The 16,693-nt window shown below is 41.0% G+C and overlaps 1 protein-coding gene across 2 annotated transcripts in view; it reads right to left on the bottom strand.

The window, feature by feature from the left end:
* dtx4a (deltex 4, E3 ubiquitin ligase a) overlaps positions 1-16,693 on the bottom strand; it is a 33,753-nt gene that overhangs the window by 13,765 nt on the left and 3,295 nt on the right. For both annotated transcript variants that reach the window (XM_056259261.1, XM_056259262.1), the window contains one exon: positions 15,238-16,216. In XM_056259261.1, coding sequence (XP_056115236.1) covers positions 15,238-16,216 — 979 coding nt within the window. The remainder of the gene's footprint in view (positions 1-15,237; positions 16,217-16,693) is intronic.

The following is a 16,693-nucleotide window of genomic DNA, read 5'->3' on the forward strand; positions in this document are numbered from 1 at the left end:
AGAGCAGTCATCTTGGTTGGTAAATATTTTAACATATTTTGTTGAATTAAAACCCTGCCGAAAAACGAACCTAAAAAGAATAGATTGAAATTACAATTATAAAAGTCTAGGTTCTGGGTCAGAAGAAGAAAAACGCATGCATGTGTGTGAATGAGTGCATGAATGAGTAATTAACACCTACAAGAGGGGCTGTAGGGGGTAAACAACACAAGACGGATTGTGTTTTACCTGAATGAATGTTAAAAAACACTGTGAGAAGGGACACAGGGGTAATAATACAAGAAGTGCTGTATTTTACCTGAGAGAATGTTTAAAACCCTATAAGAAGGACTGTAGGGGGCAGATTACCAGAAGGGCGGTGAATCTGTTGGTATGAATGATAAAAATATGGAGAAATGCTATAATTGTTGTTAGTGTTGTAAGTGTAAAAGTGTGCCGGCTGAAGAATAGTGTAAAAGTGGAAAGTTGCAGGAAAAAGATTAGAGAAAGGACGCTAAAATCACAAAAACATTAGTTTAATAAAAAATCAATTGAAAATAGGCGTCTAAATTAAAGGAAAAGTTAAGAGAAAAGGTCAAAATCCTCCAGAGAGAGAGAAGAGGGGTCTCCTGATTGTAAAAATAGACTGAGCGGGCCTGCAGGCCAAAAAAGCCCCTGAGCTACTGATAAGAGAGAGAGACTGAGTTGAGGGAGAAAGAACAACAGTAATAAAATTGTGCACATTAAATAAGAAGCCTCAAACTATGAATTAATAAAACAATTGAAGAAATTAATGGATGGTAAAAATCTGATAGGTAAAGAAAAATCCCAAAAATATAAAAATTATAAAGCAAGGAATATCCCAAGATATTGGTTTTGTCGTTTGTTTGGTCACCTGCCAGATTGCAAGCTCAGTGACCCTGACAAAGAGACACAACCTCTACTAGATAAAAAAGTAAAGTCTATTAATACATTAGAAAAAGCAGTGAAAGTGTGTGAGTGAAATCCCGGGTGTGTGAATGAGAAGAGAATAAAAAGTGTGAAAGTGTGAAAAGAAAAATAGCTAAGAAAGATAGAAAGGCTACAAACAGCAGAAGGCTTTTTTGAGACATTAAAAGCAGAACAAATGCAGGGAGGGACAGAAGTTTTGGATACTGGCTTGATTCTATATTTGGATCATGGAGGGAATGGCTCATTAAGGTGGGAATAGTGATAGCAGTAACTATTGGCGTTGTTTTTGTGCTGTGCTGCTGTATTGTGCCTTTTCTCAGATCCATGCTGGCTAATGCAGCCGCAAAACAAATGATCAATGTGTCAGTGAAACCATCAGGCATTGACATTGGATGCACCACCTCGGGAGTATATCCAATTGGCCCAGGCTTGGACGAGCTGGATGACTTCCTGTGAGGGGTCGGGTGAAGAGACAAGGAAAAAGGGCACTAGTGATCGACCGATATATCGGCCAGCCGATATATCGGGCCGATATTTGCGGTTTTTACGTGTCTCGGAATCGGCCGATACGCGGCTGCTGCGTTCGCCGATAGTTTTTTCCCGGCATTATTTATAAACAGGCGTCCACAGGCAGCTCTGTGCTGCTGGAGACGCTGCAGTTCACGTGCAGACCCTGCACTGTCCCTCCCCCACTAGCAGAGTGCAACCTGCGCTTCAAGATAACGGTAACTTTTAAACTTTCAAAGCATCTTTTAACTGTTTGACTGCTGAAATATTGTCAAACACTTTGAAAATGGAAACACGTTGCTCTATAACTGTTATGTGGTTGCAACTATATAGCTAAGCAAGTTTGTGGGTCCAAATGGAAAACGCGAATGACTCGTCTATAAAACTGCTTGCTTGCCATTGTATTTAGGGAGCTGCAAATAGCTGTAGGCTATCCGTTCAGTATGCATTAGGGCTGTCAATGAATATTCTAAATACGAATATATATTCGAATAGTTTTAAAAAACTGAATTTTGAAGGTGAAAATTAATATTCGAATGTGGAAAAACACGCCCGCGGTAGCAGACTAACGTTACCACAGCACAGCTCGCTCGGAGCGCTCAGTGTCGGTTCTATGTACTGTGAAACTTCAATTAATGTATTTGTTTCAATCACTGAATGAAGCCTGCTATATACCTTAAATTGCTTGCACAAAACTCTTGATCAGCACTCAACATTTGTTTGTTGTTGTTCATTTAAACCGGTTTGCGCGGAGAGCGTGAGGGTGAGTGCGAGAGAGAGAGAGACAGAGTGCGCCTGCGAGTCCGGGCGAGCCAGAGTGAGCTCTGCGGTCTTGGCCATTAGTTGATTTACTTTTTTTTTTTTTTGTAGTAATACGTTGTCAAATATGTTTAAACTCAAATAAGCTACTTAATACTAGTAGTTATGTCTCTTTGTATTAATTTGTCCTGTTATTGACGTGATGCGCGTCATTGACCAAATGCACGACGATGTGTTCAAATATGTTTTTTAGAGGGAATATACAAACGCCATTTGAGCAATTTTGACAGCCCTAGTATGCGTACGGTAGCTGTTACGAACACTGGTCATAGGATTAAGTAATACCAACGTTGTTCCGTGCTTTTTGTGGGAGATTTATTCAGCGACCACCTGGCTGAGGTTTGGACGCGTGTGGTGTGTGTCTCCCTCGCCATCGCAGTGATATTAGAGACTAGACATGCTCATTTTATTTTATGTAGAAAAATTTAAACCATGGCAGTAAATAGTTCGTTACTTTTAAAATGAAGTACAGTGTGCACTGTGCACTTTATTATGCTGGTTGCTACTGTGTGCAATAGTGTAATTATTTTATTTATGCTTAAATATTTATTTTCAGCAGTGAACTTTTTTTTGTTCTACCTCATGTTTTTAATATTTGTTAAATATTGTTTATCTACTTGTTCTTGTTCTACCTCACATGTTTTTACTATTTGTTAAATATTGATTTTTTTACGTTAAATAAATGTTACTTTAATTAAATTGAGACCTTTAACATTTGTTAACATCATGTCATTTTTATGATGTAAATTGAGGGAACAAAATGTATCGGCTCCAAATATCGGCTCAAGAAAATCGGCAGCCCGTATCGGTCATCGGCTAAGGCTGATGGGAAAAAAATCGGTATCGGTATCGGCACTAAAAAATCCATATCGGTCGATCCCTATAGGGTACCCAAGTTTAAATTTAATAATCTTTTACTCTGTTTTTGTTAAGATAGGGAGATAGCCCCACTGTGTATTTTGATTTGGGGATAAAATTAGTTAGAACAATTAGAAGTATGGGTAGAATAGGAAGGTAGTTAGAGGGGTTTCTTCTGTGTTTTTGATTTTATACAAGGGCCCTTTTTCCTGAAAATATTTACTCGTATAACATTTTTACATGTATAACCTTTCTGAAGACAATCACTTATATATCCTTTCTTTTTGAAAAAGCTACCCATATAATCAAGTATGATCTTCTTGACTATATAATTGATGTAATCCTTTTGCATGGTTTTACCCATATAATCGTATAAAAATATACTTACATGTAACCATATTAACTGTCACAATTTTTAAATATGTGAATGAGAGGGGACGATAGAGGGTCTGAAGCAGGTCATTGCCCGTGGTACGAGGTAATGCAACAAGAACTAATGGGAAAAAGATAAGAATGTTTTTTATTACTATTAATCATTTTTATTCACTTTTTACTATTACACTTTGAATATATTCCTGTAACAAGTTAAAAAGTTTAGAAGCCTAGTAATTACATGCATTAGACCATTGGAACATGTATATAGTTATAGTACAAAAGAGGAATTATTTGCAAGCGCGGTCGTCGATTGTTGAAGAAACAAGAGCTGACTCAACTGGTGGTTTAAAAACCCGCTGTCTGCTCCAACACCAGATAGTGCTCTAGGCAAGGCCTGGGCACCTCTGGCAACGATGGAGCAACCCAGATAGCACTCCAGGCCACCGGAAGCGCCTGCGCAGTTCCTCTGGCACCGTTGGACAAAGTCAAGAATTTAAAGAAGCATGTAATGTATTAATTTAATTAAATGCATTGAGTGGTTTTGAAGTAAGAAAATACATCCCCTTAAAAGTGATGTGAAAGGAAGGTGGGATCTTTTACTCCATCCTAGTCAATTGAGGGCGGAGATGTTTGGTCCTTCTCTTCCTCCAGGGTGCACCTTTGTGAATAAAGTCTGGTTGATAAAGATGGATGGTCTATATTGACCATGTTGTAGAGTAAAGAAAGAAACACTAATTCATGAAGATGCATTCTGGGAGACAAGTTGAGTGTGGGACTAGAGGTAGTACCAAAGGGGGGTTGTGTTGGAGAATTCTACTGTCCTATACATGTATCACAAAATGAAAGTAGGCCTGTTAGAAAATGGAAGGTGATGTGAGAAAAGACCAGGTGTTGGAAAACACCTAGAAGCTCTGTATGTTTGCATGTATAGAAAAACAAGTCCAAAGATCATGTGAAGGTACAGCTGTTAAAGCTGCCGTCGGCAACATTTTTTTGATCATATTCAGTGAAATCGACACTATAATCTGACAGAACAACATAAATAAAGTGGTTTTAGAAAAAAACCCGAGCTTCTAACTCCACCTGGAGCGTGTTATTTGTTTTGCAAAAATCCACAGCTCCCGGTTCATCATGTCCAATCAGCGCAGGGGGGAGTGAGATCTGACTGTCAATCACAGATCGGGCACACGCCACCCCTCGCGCACGTTACAATCACATGCACACGCCTGAAGTTCGCGGAAGTTCGCGCAGTAACGAAGAGTGATGACGGAAAATCAAGTAAGCTCATTTAGAGTATAAATGACGTTAGCAATTGCAATCTATCGGTAGATTAGCCAGGACAGCATACCTCCAAATACTCCATGGTGTTGATGGATGCTGATGAGACGGGCGCGTTCCAGGGCTCTCAAGTTTTGAAGACAGGTAAGAGTGACACCCAGCCGACGGGGGGTTGGATACATTTTTGTCATTGGTTGTTGCGTTAAATCTTACCCAGATACAATAGTGCTATTTTCTGATTGGCTTATTGTGTAGCTCGACGAACAACACCAGAGGAAACGCGCATGATTCATGCCGGTTCCACAGTGAGAGCGGCGCGGCCAGAGTTTTGGGCGCTGCGGCATATTAAATATATTACAAATAGTTTTTCAGCGTGAGAAATACAATGTGTGGCGGGAGAGCGTGACAAAAGACCGAAATGAGTGACTGTCACGCTCAATGCGTGACACTTGAGAGTCCTGGCGTTCACTGAAAATCTGGTGCACACGCACTGACGAGCATGAACTGGGTGGGAGGGTATCCGTTGATAGTGGGGGAGGGGCATGAGAGTTGTAAACATTCAAAATTTTCCTAAATCCACTCAATCTGCCAGACTTGCCGACTGGAGCTTTAAGGTTCTTAAAAACTGTGTATGTAATAATTTTTTTTTTAAATATATGTGCTAAAGGTTGGCCACAGTTAAAGCTGAATCAGCAAATATGAAAACATAATTGTGGCGAAATAGTGGGGAGGAGCAAAGAGGAAAAGATAACAGAACGAGCACTAATTGGACAGGTAAAAGATAAGAAAATGTATAAGAACCGAGTATTGACTATTGTAAGATTCAGATGTCCAGATGGCTTCTCACTTTGTTGAACTGCTCAATAAAGTTATTTTCTTCTGAGACCCGAAACCTCGACTCTGAAAGATTTCTTCTGAGAACCTGACCAGACTTTGAAAATTGAGATCGCGACCAAGAATTGGCCACAACACCATCCATACAGGCTACAGCAGAAGTTATTTCAATATACTATTGAAGCTTCCACTTTTTAAACGAGGACTGTTATAAAGGCCTATTTCCCACATTATCGTCATGTGCTAAATATGTAAATTTAACGATATAATATCTTGTTATAATGGGAAAAAATATTATTTTTTTGACATAATATCATGTTATTAAGAGAAAATATGTTTTAATGAGAAAAATATGTTGTTTTAATGACATCGCATCTCGTTATTACGAGAAAATATATCGTTCTCGTTATTATGACATAATTGAGTGGAAAAAATATGTGGCCGCCATGCTCCACTGTAACAATTATATTATCAGGAACTAAAACAAACAATCATTTTCAGAATTTAGCAATTGGTTTGTCCCCTTTTCACTTCAATGACAGAAGCACTTGTGCTGCATGAACCTAGAAATATAGCAGAATCTGGAATATAACTTATACATTTAAAGCTGCAGTCCGTAGCTTTTCCTCTTTGTCGCCATCTCTCTGTTCGAAATCTGTAACTGCAGTGATTCGCGGAATTCTTTACGTGGGTTGTAAATCGGCATGAAACAGCGCGGATGAACACAGTGTTTTGAGGCGAGTGCTGCTGTCAGTCACCGCGCTGTGTGGATACTGTCATACAGAATCACAGATTCACTTTTTGAAAGTTTGACCAACATAAGAATTTTCATAAGAAAATGTCTTCTGAACAAGTAAGTAACATCCATTTTTGTTCTGACCAACTAAGGGGGAAAAAGCATTCGACATGATAAGCTTCGTTAGATTTAATCAACGCGATTTACAGCAACCGTGCAAATTATAGCCTACTTTGTTCTCAAATTGTTCATGTTAACAACATCAGCATTGCGTGACTAATGTTAAATTTAATGTGTTTTATGGTTACCTGTGTAGTTCAGAATTCATATTCTCCATAATAGCAAAACGAGAAAGGCACAACAAAGGAAACTCCATAACTGTGTGAATTAAGAAAACGTACTGTTACACGATTGAACTATTGAAATGTCTTACTTGTTCAGCAGAAAAAAGCCGTCTCTTCTTCCGTTTTGAACCCCTTCAAAACACGGAGTTCAAGCACTTTTCAAAAGCCCCGCCGATGTTTAAATCCTTGTGTTCGCATGAGACGGTTTCTTTCTCTTTCTCTAGCCACCTTAAATCCGAAGTACGAAGTCTTTTGGGTTTTATAACTGCTGAATCTCCAGTTGACACTGATGATTGTTGTTTGGATCTTTCTGGATGCCATAAGTTTAATTATGTAAAGTGCTGCGAGAAAAGCATCTAAACATCTCGTCACGCGCAGTATAGCCGGCTAGCCGAAACTCCTTCTTTATGTGTACGGGTGTGACGTAATGATTATTTTGGATTATTTTTAACTTAAAAAAGTTACGGACTGCAGCTTTAACAGCATAAGCTTTCTAGTTTAAATTCGATTTTACATTCAGGGTGGTCAGACTGTTGGACCCCACGGTACACCACTATTCAAAAGTTTGGGGTCGGTAAGACATTTCAAGGTTTTTGAAAGAAGTCTCTAATGCTCGGCAATGCTGCATTTATTAATATATTGTAAAATATGGTTACAATTTAAAACAACTGAAATCCATCGGATCCCAACATTTTGGCACAATCCAACACTGACCCCAAACTTTTGAACGGTAGTGTAGTGTATATACAAAAGATATATGATATACAAGATGATGCTGTGTTTATCCACAAAACCACAGGAGTGTTACATAATACTGAGCATTCATGATTGCCATTATAAGATGTTTCTGTGCGTGTGCATGGTTGTAAAAATCCAAACCCCATCCTGATACTTATCAGTATGCCAGAGCACGCCTGAATATGACGTTCGTTGGCTCACTTCACTTTTCATGGCTCACTCCTCATCCCAGTCATATGCCACTACGCATAAACCTAAAATCTGCGCTCCTCCAGTGTCTGAGACAGACGTTTGTGTCTACAGGACAGCGTCTGAGTCTCACACAAGCGCACACACTCAAAACAAACACTTGCTCAATCAAGCAACTATTCCCAAACCTCCTTCACACAGACTACCAAATCTCTTCCCCCTCTTCTGTCTTTCCACTGACATCCCCCCCACCTTTAACTGCATTGTGTTGCAAATATAAAACCCAAGCTGCCGACTGCCAACAAAGGTTGCCTTGGATACGCACTCGGCGCACACACACGCTCTCGAAAACACTCGCACAATAGAGCTAAAGGGGCCCCCAGGAATGAACGGAGCCTGGGAACGGGGAACAGGGAGAACGGGACAGAAAGAAGGAGGAGGGAGTCTAATGAACGAGACTGACCTGTTGACACTCAACATAGAGGCATAGAGGACTCCCATCGACCAGCTACGTCTAGAAAGCTTCCTTTCATTAACTATTCTCTTGCCTTCATGGAAGCACACAGTTTTTCCAAGTATAATGTGACATACACTACCGTTCAAAAGTTTGGATCTTTTAAAAAATACTTTTATTCAGCCAAGGATGCATTAAACTCATCAAAAACTGGAAGGCATTTATAAAAGATTAACATTTCAAATAAATGCTGTTCTTTTGAACTTTCCAGTCATCTAAGAATCCTGAGCAAATTTAATATGGTTCCCATACAAATATTAAGCAGCACAATTGTTTTCAACATTGATAATAATAAGAAATGTTTCTTGCGCATCAGAAAACAGCATATTAGAATGATTTCTGAAGGATCATGTGACACTGAAGTAATGATGCTGAAAATTCAGCTTTGATCAAAGGAATTTTAAAAAGATAATAGAAAATTGCCGTTTTAAATTGTAATGATATTTCACAATATTTCTGTTTTTACTGTATTTTTGAACGAATAAATGCAGCCTTGGTGAGCAGGAGAGACTATCAAAAACGTTTAGTAGCAGCACAGAAGTATAATGTAATGTAATGTAATGTAATGCTGCTATTACTTTCAGAGACTCACACTTCCTGATCCTAAAGTCTAGTATAACCTAAGCATGATCCTCAAAACCTATGCTCCGTTCCAGAACTCGGTCGGACTAGTGTTCATTTCGTTAAAGTCCCCCGTAGTCAATAATTTTATCGCTTAAAACTCATGTTTGATCACCAAAATTACATATTTAAATGATTTTTTCCTGTGAAAAAAAATTCTTAATGCCTTAAAATAACTTGAATGTAACTCTACACTCTTGCTTCATTTAGTATATGCGGAACCATGAATATGCTATTTATCCCCGCCTCCACTCACTCACGCCAGCTTAGAATACCTGATCCTCTCACTCAACTTTACTGTAGGAAATGCTACACAATGGCAAGTAGAAATATTAGTTAATTTCAGCAATATATGTTTGAATCAGAAACTGATTCAGAAAAAGAAGAGGAATTATACAGGCTCGTCTACAAGTCTATTATGTATCAGAATGGTAATGTGTTTTATGTATCGCTCTCTACAACATCGGACACATAACGGTAATTAATATTAGCCTTTTGCTGGACTACGTTATCAAATAGCTAATAATGTTTTGCCAATGTTACACAAACCATGTTCCTGTTCACCATCTCAGAGTCAGACAACTTCCTTCTAAAAATCAGCATCTTTAGAAACGCTTTGAACAAGAACGTTAGTGGAGAAAGGCACAGTTCATCATAACATCGTAATATACATACAGTAATTCACCCACTGTATTGGTAAATGTAGCTTTAATGCTTGCAGTTGCCAGATATCAAGAGTCTAAAATCCCCCAATCAGGATACTTACCATGCGCACGCGCTCTCTCTACACCGCGGAAGAATCACGAATGTATAGAGAGAATGGCGAATATTCTTTATCAAAATAATCATGATTATCAATTTAACCACGAAAATGTGACGACTAAAATGCACAGACAGACATTTAGTTGACTAAAACTTGACTAAACTAAAACAGGATAAGATTGACCAAATATGATCAAAAACCCTACAAAGTACATTTGACACAGTACTAAGACTTATTAAAAAAATAACTGAGAAAATTAACCAGTTTAAATTTCCCCATCTCTTACCACAAAGGGTTAGCCTGGTAAAACCCAGACAACTTCCGGGAAATTTAGATTTGCTCTGAAAGTTAGTCTGGCAAAGAGCTCATTCAAGCCCATTTCCAATCCGTCGAAATCGAGGCACCAATCAGAAACGTTGGGCCGGGCTTTACACGATGACGACAGCGCTGGGATTTTGAAGCAGATTTTGTAGCCTACATTACAAAGATGGATGCCGCCGTCGAACATCACTCGTTCGAATCCGCTATCGCGTCTGTTTTAAGCGATTTGAACGTTTCCTTTTTGTTAAAAACCGAGCAAAGAACAACACTCGGAGATGTTTCTCCGCCGCTCTGCATACGTCATCTCCTTCATCGCTCTGATTGGTTTAGGTCTATCCGCAACGTCCATTGGTGACGCCCCTCTGGAAATGATTTGTCTATGACGCTTTGCCAGACCATAACTCAGTTACAACTGAGAATGGTCTGGTTTTAACCAGGCTAACAAAGGGTTACACTAATGCTCAATCCGTAACACCAATTTCTCCCAATTCCACTTGAAAATAACCAATGAAACACTGCTTTAGTCATCACCATCTTGGAAACTGTCAAATGATATTTCAAACTGAAGTTGAGGTTCAAAGTTGGGATCGATCCATTCTGACGTTAAAGGTTTAATGTTCGACCCCAGTCGCCATTCCAGTGGTTACGAGAGAATTCTGGTTTACTGAGGTCCGGATCCAAAAGTAAATTGTGAAAAGCGAGTGGAAGCAGAATGAACTTCAGGTTCAGACCAAGCATTTAAAACACTACAGGCTAGCCGTGCTAAATTAAACTTTCTTAAATGTGTCAACCTTACAAGTATTCTTGAAACACAAGTTCCTTTTCTTCAAAAATAAACTATTAGAGAAGTGAAACCATTTCAAAGCACAGACCTACATACAAACAAAACAAATGAACTAGTAGTCTAACCAGATAAAGTCAACAATTGAGATGTATTGGATTCAAGTTCTCAATTGTCATGTTTATATTACAGCATTTTTAGTCTGTTCCCAAAGGTGAAATGCGTTCTGAAAAACAGCAATAAATCTGAGCTATCTATCTCTGTGTACACACATCCCAGAGTGACAGACTTTCTGTAAACATTCAAGGTTTTGACATTTGAGGCAGCAGAGGCTGAATTCAAGCTAAAACATTTAGCCTAACAATCTCACATTTTATTCACAAGGAGATGCAAGCACAAAATTTGGTCTTCACAAGCGTTTTGTAAGTTAAGGTGTGGTCACATTAGAGAAATTTGGGCAAAAAAAAGTTTCAACAAGCAAAAAAAACAAAAGTGGAAGCACAGCTCAGGGATCACTTTCGAACCAAGCAGCTTTCTGTTTGTCAATGCGGTGAATTTGCATGACCAAATAGGAAGAGCAAAATCTGCATGGGTAATTTTTTCGACCTCAGACAAAAAACTCCCGATTCAAAAATAAATGACTAGATTTCGCCCATGATGTCACATTGCAAAATGTGACCACCTTTAGGCGGCTGTATTCAGTAGCCAACTTGGTTCTTATACACTACCAGTCAAAAGTTTGGGGTCGGTAAGATTTTAATGTTTTTAAAGTCTCTTATGCTCACCAAGGCTGCATTTACTTGATTCAAATTTCAAAATTAAATGTGAAGCTAAATGACTACCACTTTGACGCTTCAAAAAGATCATAAAGAGATCGTAAAACAAATCCATATCAGTTGTGGTAAACGGAAGCTCAGGCGTGTTTGCTTGACGTGCTGAGGTCCATTCCTGTGTTACACAGCACGTTTGAGCTTCAGCAAGAACCAATGAGGTTCATTCTTGTGTTCCGCAGCACGTTTGAGCTTCAGCAAGAACCAATGAGGTTCATTCTCGTGTTACGCAGCACGTTTGAGCTTCAGCAAGAACCAATGAGGTTCATTCTCGTGTTACGCAGCACGTTTGAGCTTCTGCAAGAACCACTATGGTTCATTCTCGTGTTACGCAGCACGTTTGAGCTTCTGCAAGAACCACTATGGTTCATTCTCGTGTTACACAGCACGTTTGAGCTTCAACAAGAACCAATGCGGTTCATTCTCGTGTTACGCAGCACGTTTGAGCTTCAGCAAGAACCAATGAGGTTCATTCTCGTGTTACGCAGCACGTTTGAGCTTCTGCAAGAACCAATGAGGTTCATTCTTGTGTTCCGCAGCACATTTGAGCTTCAACAAGAACCAATGAGGTTAATTCACGTGTTACGCTGCACATTTGAGCTTCAACAAGAACCAATGCGGTTCATTCTCGTGTTACGCTGCACATTTGAGCTTCAACAAGAACCAATGAGGTTCATTCACGTGTTACACAGCACGTTTGAGCTTCTGCAAGAACCAATGAGGTTCATTCTCCTGTTACGCAGCATGTTTGAGCTTCAGCAAGAACAAATGAGGTTTATTCTCGTGTTATGCAGCACGTTTGAGCTTCTGCAAGAACCAATGAGGTTCATTCTCGTGTTACGCAGCACATTTGAGCTTCAACAAGAACCAATGCGGTTCATTCTCGTGTTACGCAGCACATTTGAGCTTCAACAAGAACCAATGAGGTTCATTCACGTGTTACACAGCACATTTGAGCTTCAACAAGAACCAATGAGGTTCATTCACGTGTTACACAGCACATTTGAGCTTCTGCAAGAACCAATGAGGTTCATTCTCCTGTTACGCAGCATGTTTGAGCTTCAGCAAGAACAAATGAGGTTTATTCTCGTGTTACACAGCACATTTGAGCTTCTGCAAGAACCAATGAGGTTCATTCTCCTGTTACGCAGCATGTTTGAGCTTCTGCAAGAACCAATGAGGTTCATTCTCGTGTTACGCAGCATGTTTGAGCTTCTGCAAGAACAAATGAGGTTCATTCTCGTGTTACGCAGCATGTTTGAGCTTCTGCAAGAACAAATGAGGTTCATTCTCGTGTTACGCAGCATGTTTGAGCTTCTGCAAGAACAAATGAGGTTCATTCTCGTGTTACGCAGCATGTTTGAGCTTCTGCAAGAACAAATGAGGTTCATTCTCGTGTTACGCAGCATGTTTGAGCTTCTGCAAGAACCAATGAGGTTCATTCTCGTGTTATGCAGCATGTTTGAGCTTCTGCAAGAACAAATGAGGTTCATTCTCGTGTTACGCAGCACGTTTGAGCTTCAGCAAGAACCAATGAGGTTCATTCTCGTGTTACGCAGCATGTTTGAGCTTCTGAAAGAACCAATGAGGTTCATTCTCGTGTTACGCAGCATGTTTGAGCTTCTGCAAGAACCAATGAGGTTCATTCTCGTGTTACGCAGCATGTTTGAGCTTCAGCAAGAACCAATGAGGTTCATTCTCGTGTTACGCAGCATGTTTGAGCTTCAGCAAGAACCAATGAGGTTCATTCTCGTGTTACGCAGCATGTTTGAGCTTCAGCAAGAACCAATGAGGTTCATTCTCGTGTTACGCAGCACGTTTGAGCTTCAACAAGAACCAATGAGGTTCATTCTCGTGTTACACAGCACGTTTGAGCTTCCACAAGAACCAATGAGGTTCATTCTCGTGTTACGCAGCATGTTTGAGCTTCTGCAAGAACCAATGAGGTTCATTCTGGTGTTACGCAGCATGTTTGAGCTTCTGCAATAACCAATGAGGTTCATTCACGTGTTACGCAGCACGTTTGAGCTTCAACAAGAACCAATGAGGTTCATTCTCGTGTTACGCAGCACATTTGAGCTTCAACAAGAACCAATGAGGTTCATTCTCGTGTTACGCAGCACGTTTGAGCTTCAACAAGAACCAATGAGGTTCATTCTCGTGTTACGCAGCACGTTTGAGCTTCAACAAGAACCAATGAGGTTCATTCTCGTGTTACGCAGCACATTTGAGCTTCAACAAGAACCAATGAGGTTCATTCTCGTGTTACGCAGCACGTTTGAGCTTCAACAAGAACCAATGAGGTTCATTCTCGTGTTACGCAGCACGTTTGAGCTTCAACAAGGACCAATGAGGTTCATTCTCGTGTTACGCAGCACGTTTGAGCTTCAACAAGAACCAATGAGGTTCATTCACGTTACGCAGCACGTTTGAGCTTCAACAAGAACCAATGAGGTTCATTCTCGTGTTACGCAGCACATTTGAGCTTCAACAAGAACCAATGAGGTTCATTCTCGTGTTACGCAGCACGTTTGAGCTTCAACAAGAACCAATGAGATTCATTCTCGTGTTACGCAGCACGTTTGAGCTTCAACAAGAACCAATGAGGTTCATTCTCGTGTTACGCAGCACGTTTGAGCTTCAACAAGAACCAATGCGGTTCATTCTCGTGTTACGCAGCACGTTTGAGCTTCAACAAGAACCAATGAGGTTCATTCTCGTGTTACGCAGCACATTTGAGCTTCAACAAGAACCAATGAGGTTCATTCTCGTGTTACGCAGCGCGTTTGAGCTTCAACAAGAACCAATGAGGTTCATTCTCGTGTTACGCAGCACGTTTGAGCTTCTGCAAGAACAAATGAGGTTCATTCTCGTGTTACGCAGCATGTTTGAGCTTCAACAAGAACCAATGAGGTTCATTCTCGTGTTACGCAGCACGTTTGAGCTTCAACAAGAACCAATGAGGTTCATTCTCGTGTTACGCAGGACACGTTTGACGGTTTGAGCTTCCGCAAGAACCAATGAGGTTCATTCTCGTGTTACGCAGGACACGTTTGAGCTTCTGCAAGAAAAAATGAGGTTCATTCTCGTGTTACGCAGCATGTTTGAGCTTCTGCAAGAACCATTGTGGTTCATTCTCGTGTTACGCAGCATATTTGAGCTTCAGCAAGAACCAATGAGGTTCATTCTCGTGTTACGCAGCACGTTTGAGATTCTGCAAGAACAAATGAGGTTCATTCTCGTGTTACGCAACACGTTTGAGCTCCAGCAAGAACCGAGGAGGTTTGTTCTCTCGCGTCAAGCATGTTCGTTTGAGCTTCTGTCTATGTTTGCTGATTCTAAGCCTTAATTCACTCTATTCATCATATAAAGCGATCGAGTCTCTTCAGAAAATTTGGACTAAACTGCTCAATTCCGATGGATTGGTTTTACAATCTCTTTATGAACTTTTTGAATCATCAAAGTGGTAGTTGTGTAGTCAATGGAGGGACAGAAAGCTCTCAGATCTCATAAAAAATATCTTAATTTGTGTGCCGAAGATGAACGAAAGTCTTATGGGTTTGGAACGACATGAGGGTGAGTAATTAATGACAGATTTTTTTGGGTGAACTATCCCTTTAATATATTTGTGGAAACAAATCTCTTTTTTCGGGATCTCTGATGAATTCAAAAGAACAGCAAAAACTTACTGATTGCAGACTTTTGAATGCTACACTCTAAAATAAAGGAAAACCCACTTTTGGAACCTGTCTTTTCATTTAATTTACAATCACAGGTGACTGCAGTTGTTACAACTTACCCTGATGCAATAAGTGCCCGTGACTGTGCCATGGCGATTCTCTGCAGGGCGGGGCGGCTAAGGCCTGCCAGACTACTGCGCGGTGGCACCGGGGCGGCACAAGCTGCTGATGCCGTAGACACAGGACCCAGAACACGAGCAGACGGCGTGGGAGCACAAGTGGTCACTGTGGATATAAGGGCGTTGGAGGGTGTAGGTGCTGTAGGGTTGGACGCAGAGGTCGTGTAGGGTATTGCAGAAGGAGGCGGGGGTGGCGGTACAGCAGGTGGAGGAGGACGGTTAGAGGATATCGACAGGGCAGCAGTGGCTGAACCCAGCAGAGAGAGGGAGTGTCCGAAGCCTCCGCTAGCACCCGAGGTGGAGTTCCTATGTGGCGAGAGGACTCTGGAAAGGGAAGGAGGGTGAGGCAGGGTTAGAGAGTAAGAGTGTCCCCTTGATGGCGCCTTTGGGCTCGGAGGCTTGGGTACCGGCGGGGGTTTCCGCCCGAGAGTTTGTGCCATGCTAGGGGTCTTGACGCCCAAGACTAGCATACACTGCTGGCAGGAACATGGTTGACCAAGTGAAGTGATAGCAGAAGCTGGGAGAGCTCCACTGGGATAGGCACTGCCATTCCCTCCACTAACCCCTGAAACGCCCACTCCCAAGAGTCCACCACTTCCAGCGGACGACCACGCGTGTGGCTTAGGCAGCGGGCCGGAGACGAGCGGGTAGGGCAGGTCTGAGCGCCTCTGGATGCGCCGGCGCCGTTGCGTCTGGCCATTGATCTGCGTCATACTCTGCAGGTCTATAAGGTAGCAGAAGCCCAACGGCGTTAAGTCCAGCCAGGGCTGCTGCCGATCCCGAGCCGCCTGGATGGCGATGCTGACCTCTGTGTCGTACGGCGTCCATGAGCCCGAGTCATTCTCCCATTCCCACACCCAACCCTGCCCCGGGGCCGACCGCGGGTCGTAGAAACTTCGCCGCACGGGTCTCAGTGTACCTGTAAGGAAGAGCAGAGAGGTTAGTTTAGCAAAACTACCGGCATCGTGCACTTTAAAATGCCCACAAAAATATTTGACGAGCACAGTCCTGTTTTGATGTATTTCTTATTAAAAAAAGGAATTTGAACTGGAAGAAACAGGAACCCATAAGACTACCGCTCATCTCCAGTACACAAATGAAGATATTAATAAGCTAATAGGCTGATTACATTTTAATATTTTAATTATGAGCTCTATGCATGTGTGTTGATCAGTGTTATATATGAATAGCCGAAATTAAATCTGTTCATCATTTAAAGCGATTAAACCGCTTGATTCATGTGGAATACTTTTACGATGTCTTTTTATATTTTTTGGTTGTGTGGATTTCCAATGGATAGACTAAATTAAATAAAAAAATATTTTAAAAAAAGTATATCAAAATTATCTTTGTTTGTATTCTGAAGATGAACTGAAGGTTTATAGCTTTGCAATGA

Source organism: Rhinichthys klamathensis, unplaced genomic scaffold (genome assembly GCF_029890125.1).
Source record: "Rhinichthys klamathensis goyatoka isolate OS25496 unplaced genomic scaffold, OSU_Roscu_1.1 h1tg000165l_1, whole genome shotgun sequence".
NCBI classification, from domain to species: Eukaryota; Metazoa; Chordata; class Actinopteri; order Cypriniformes; family Leuciscidae; genus Rhinichthys; species Rhinichthys klamathensis.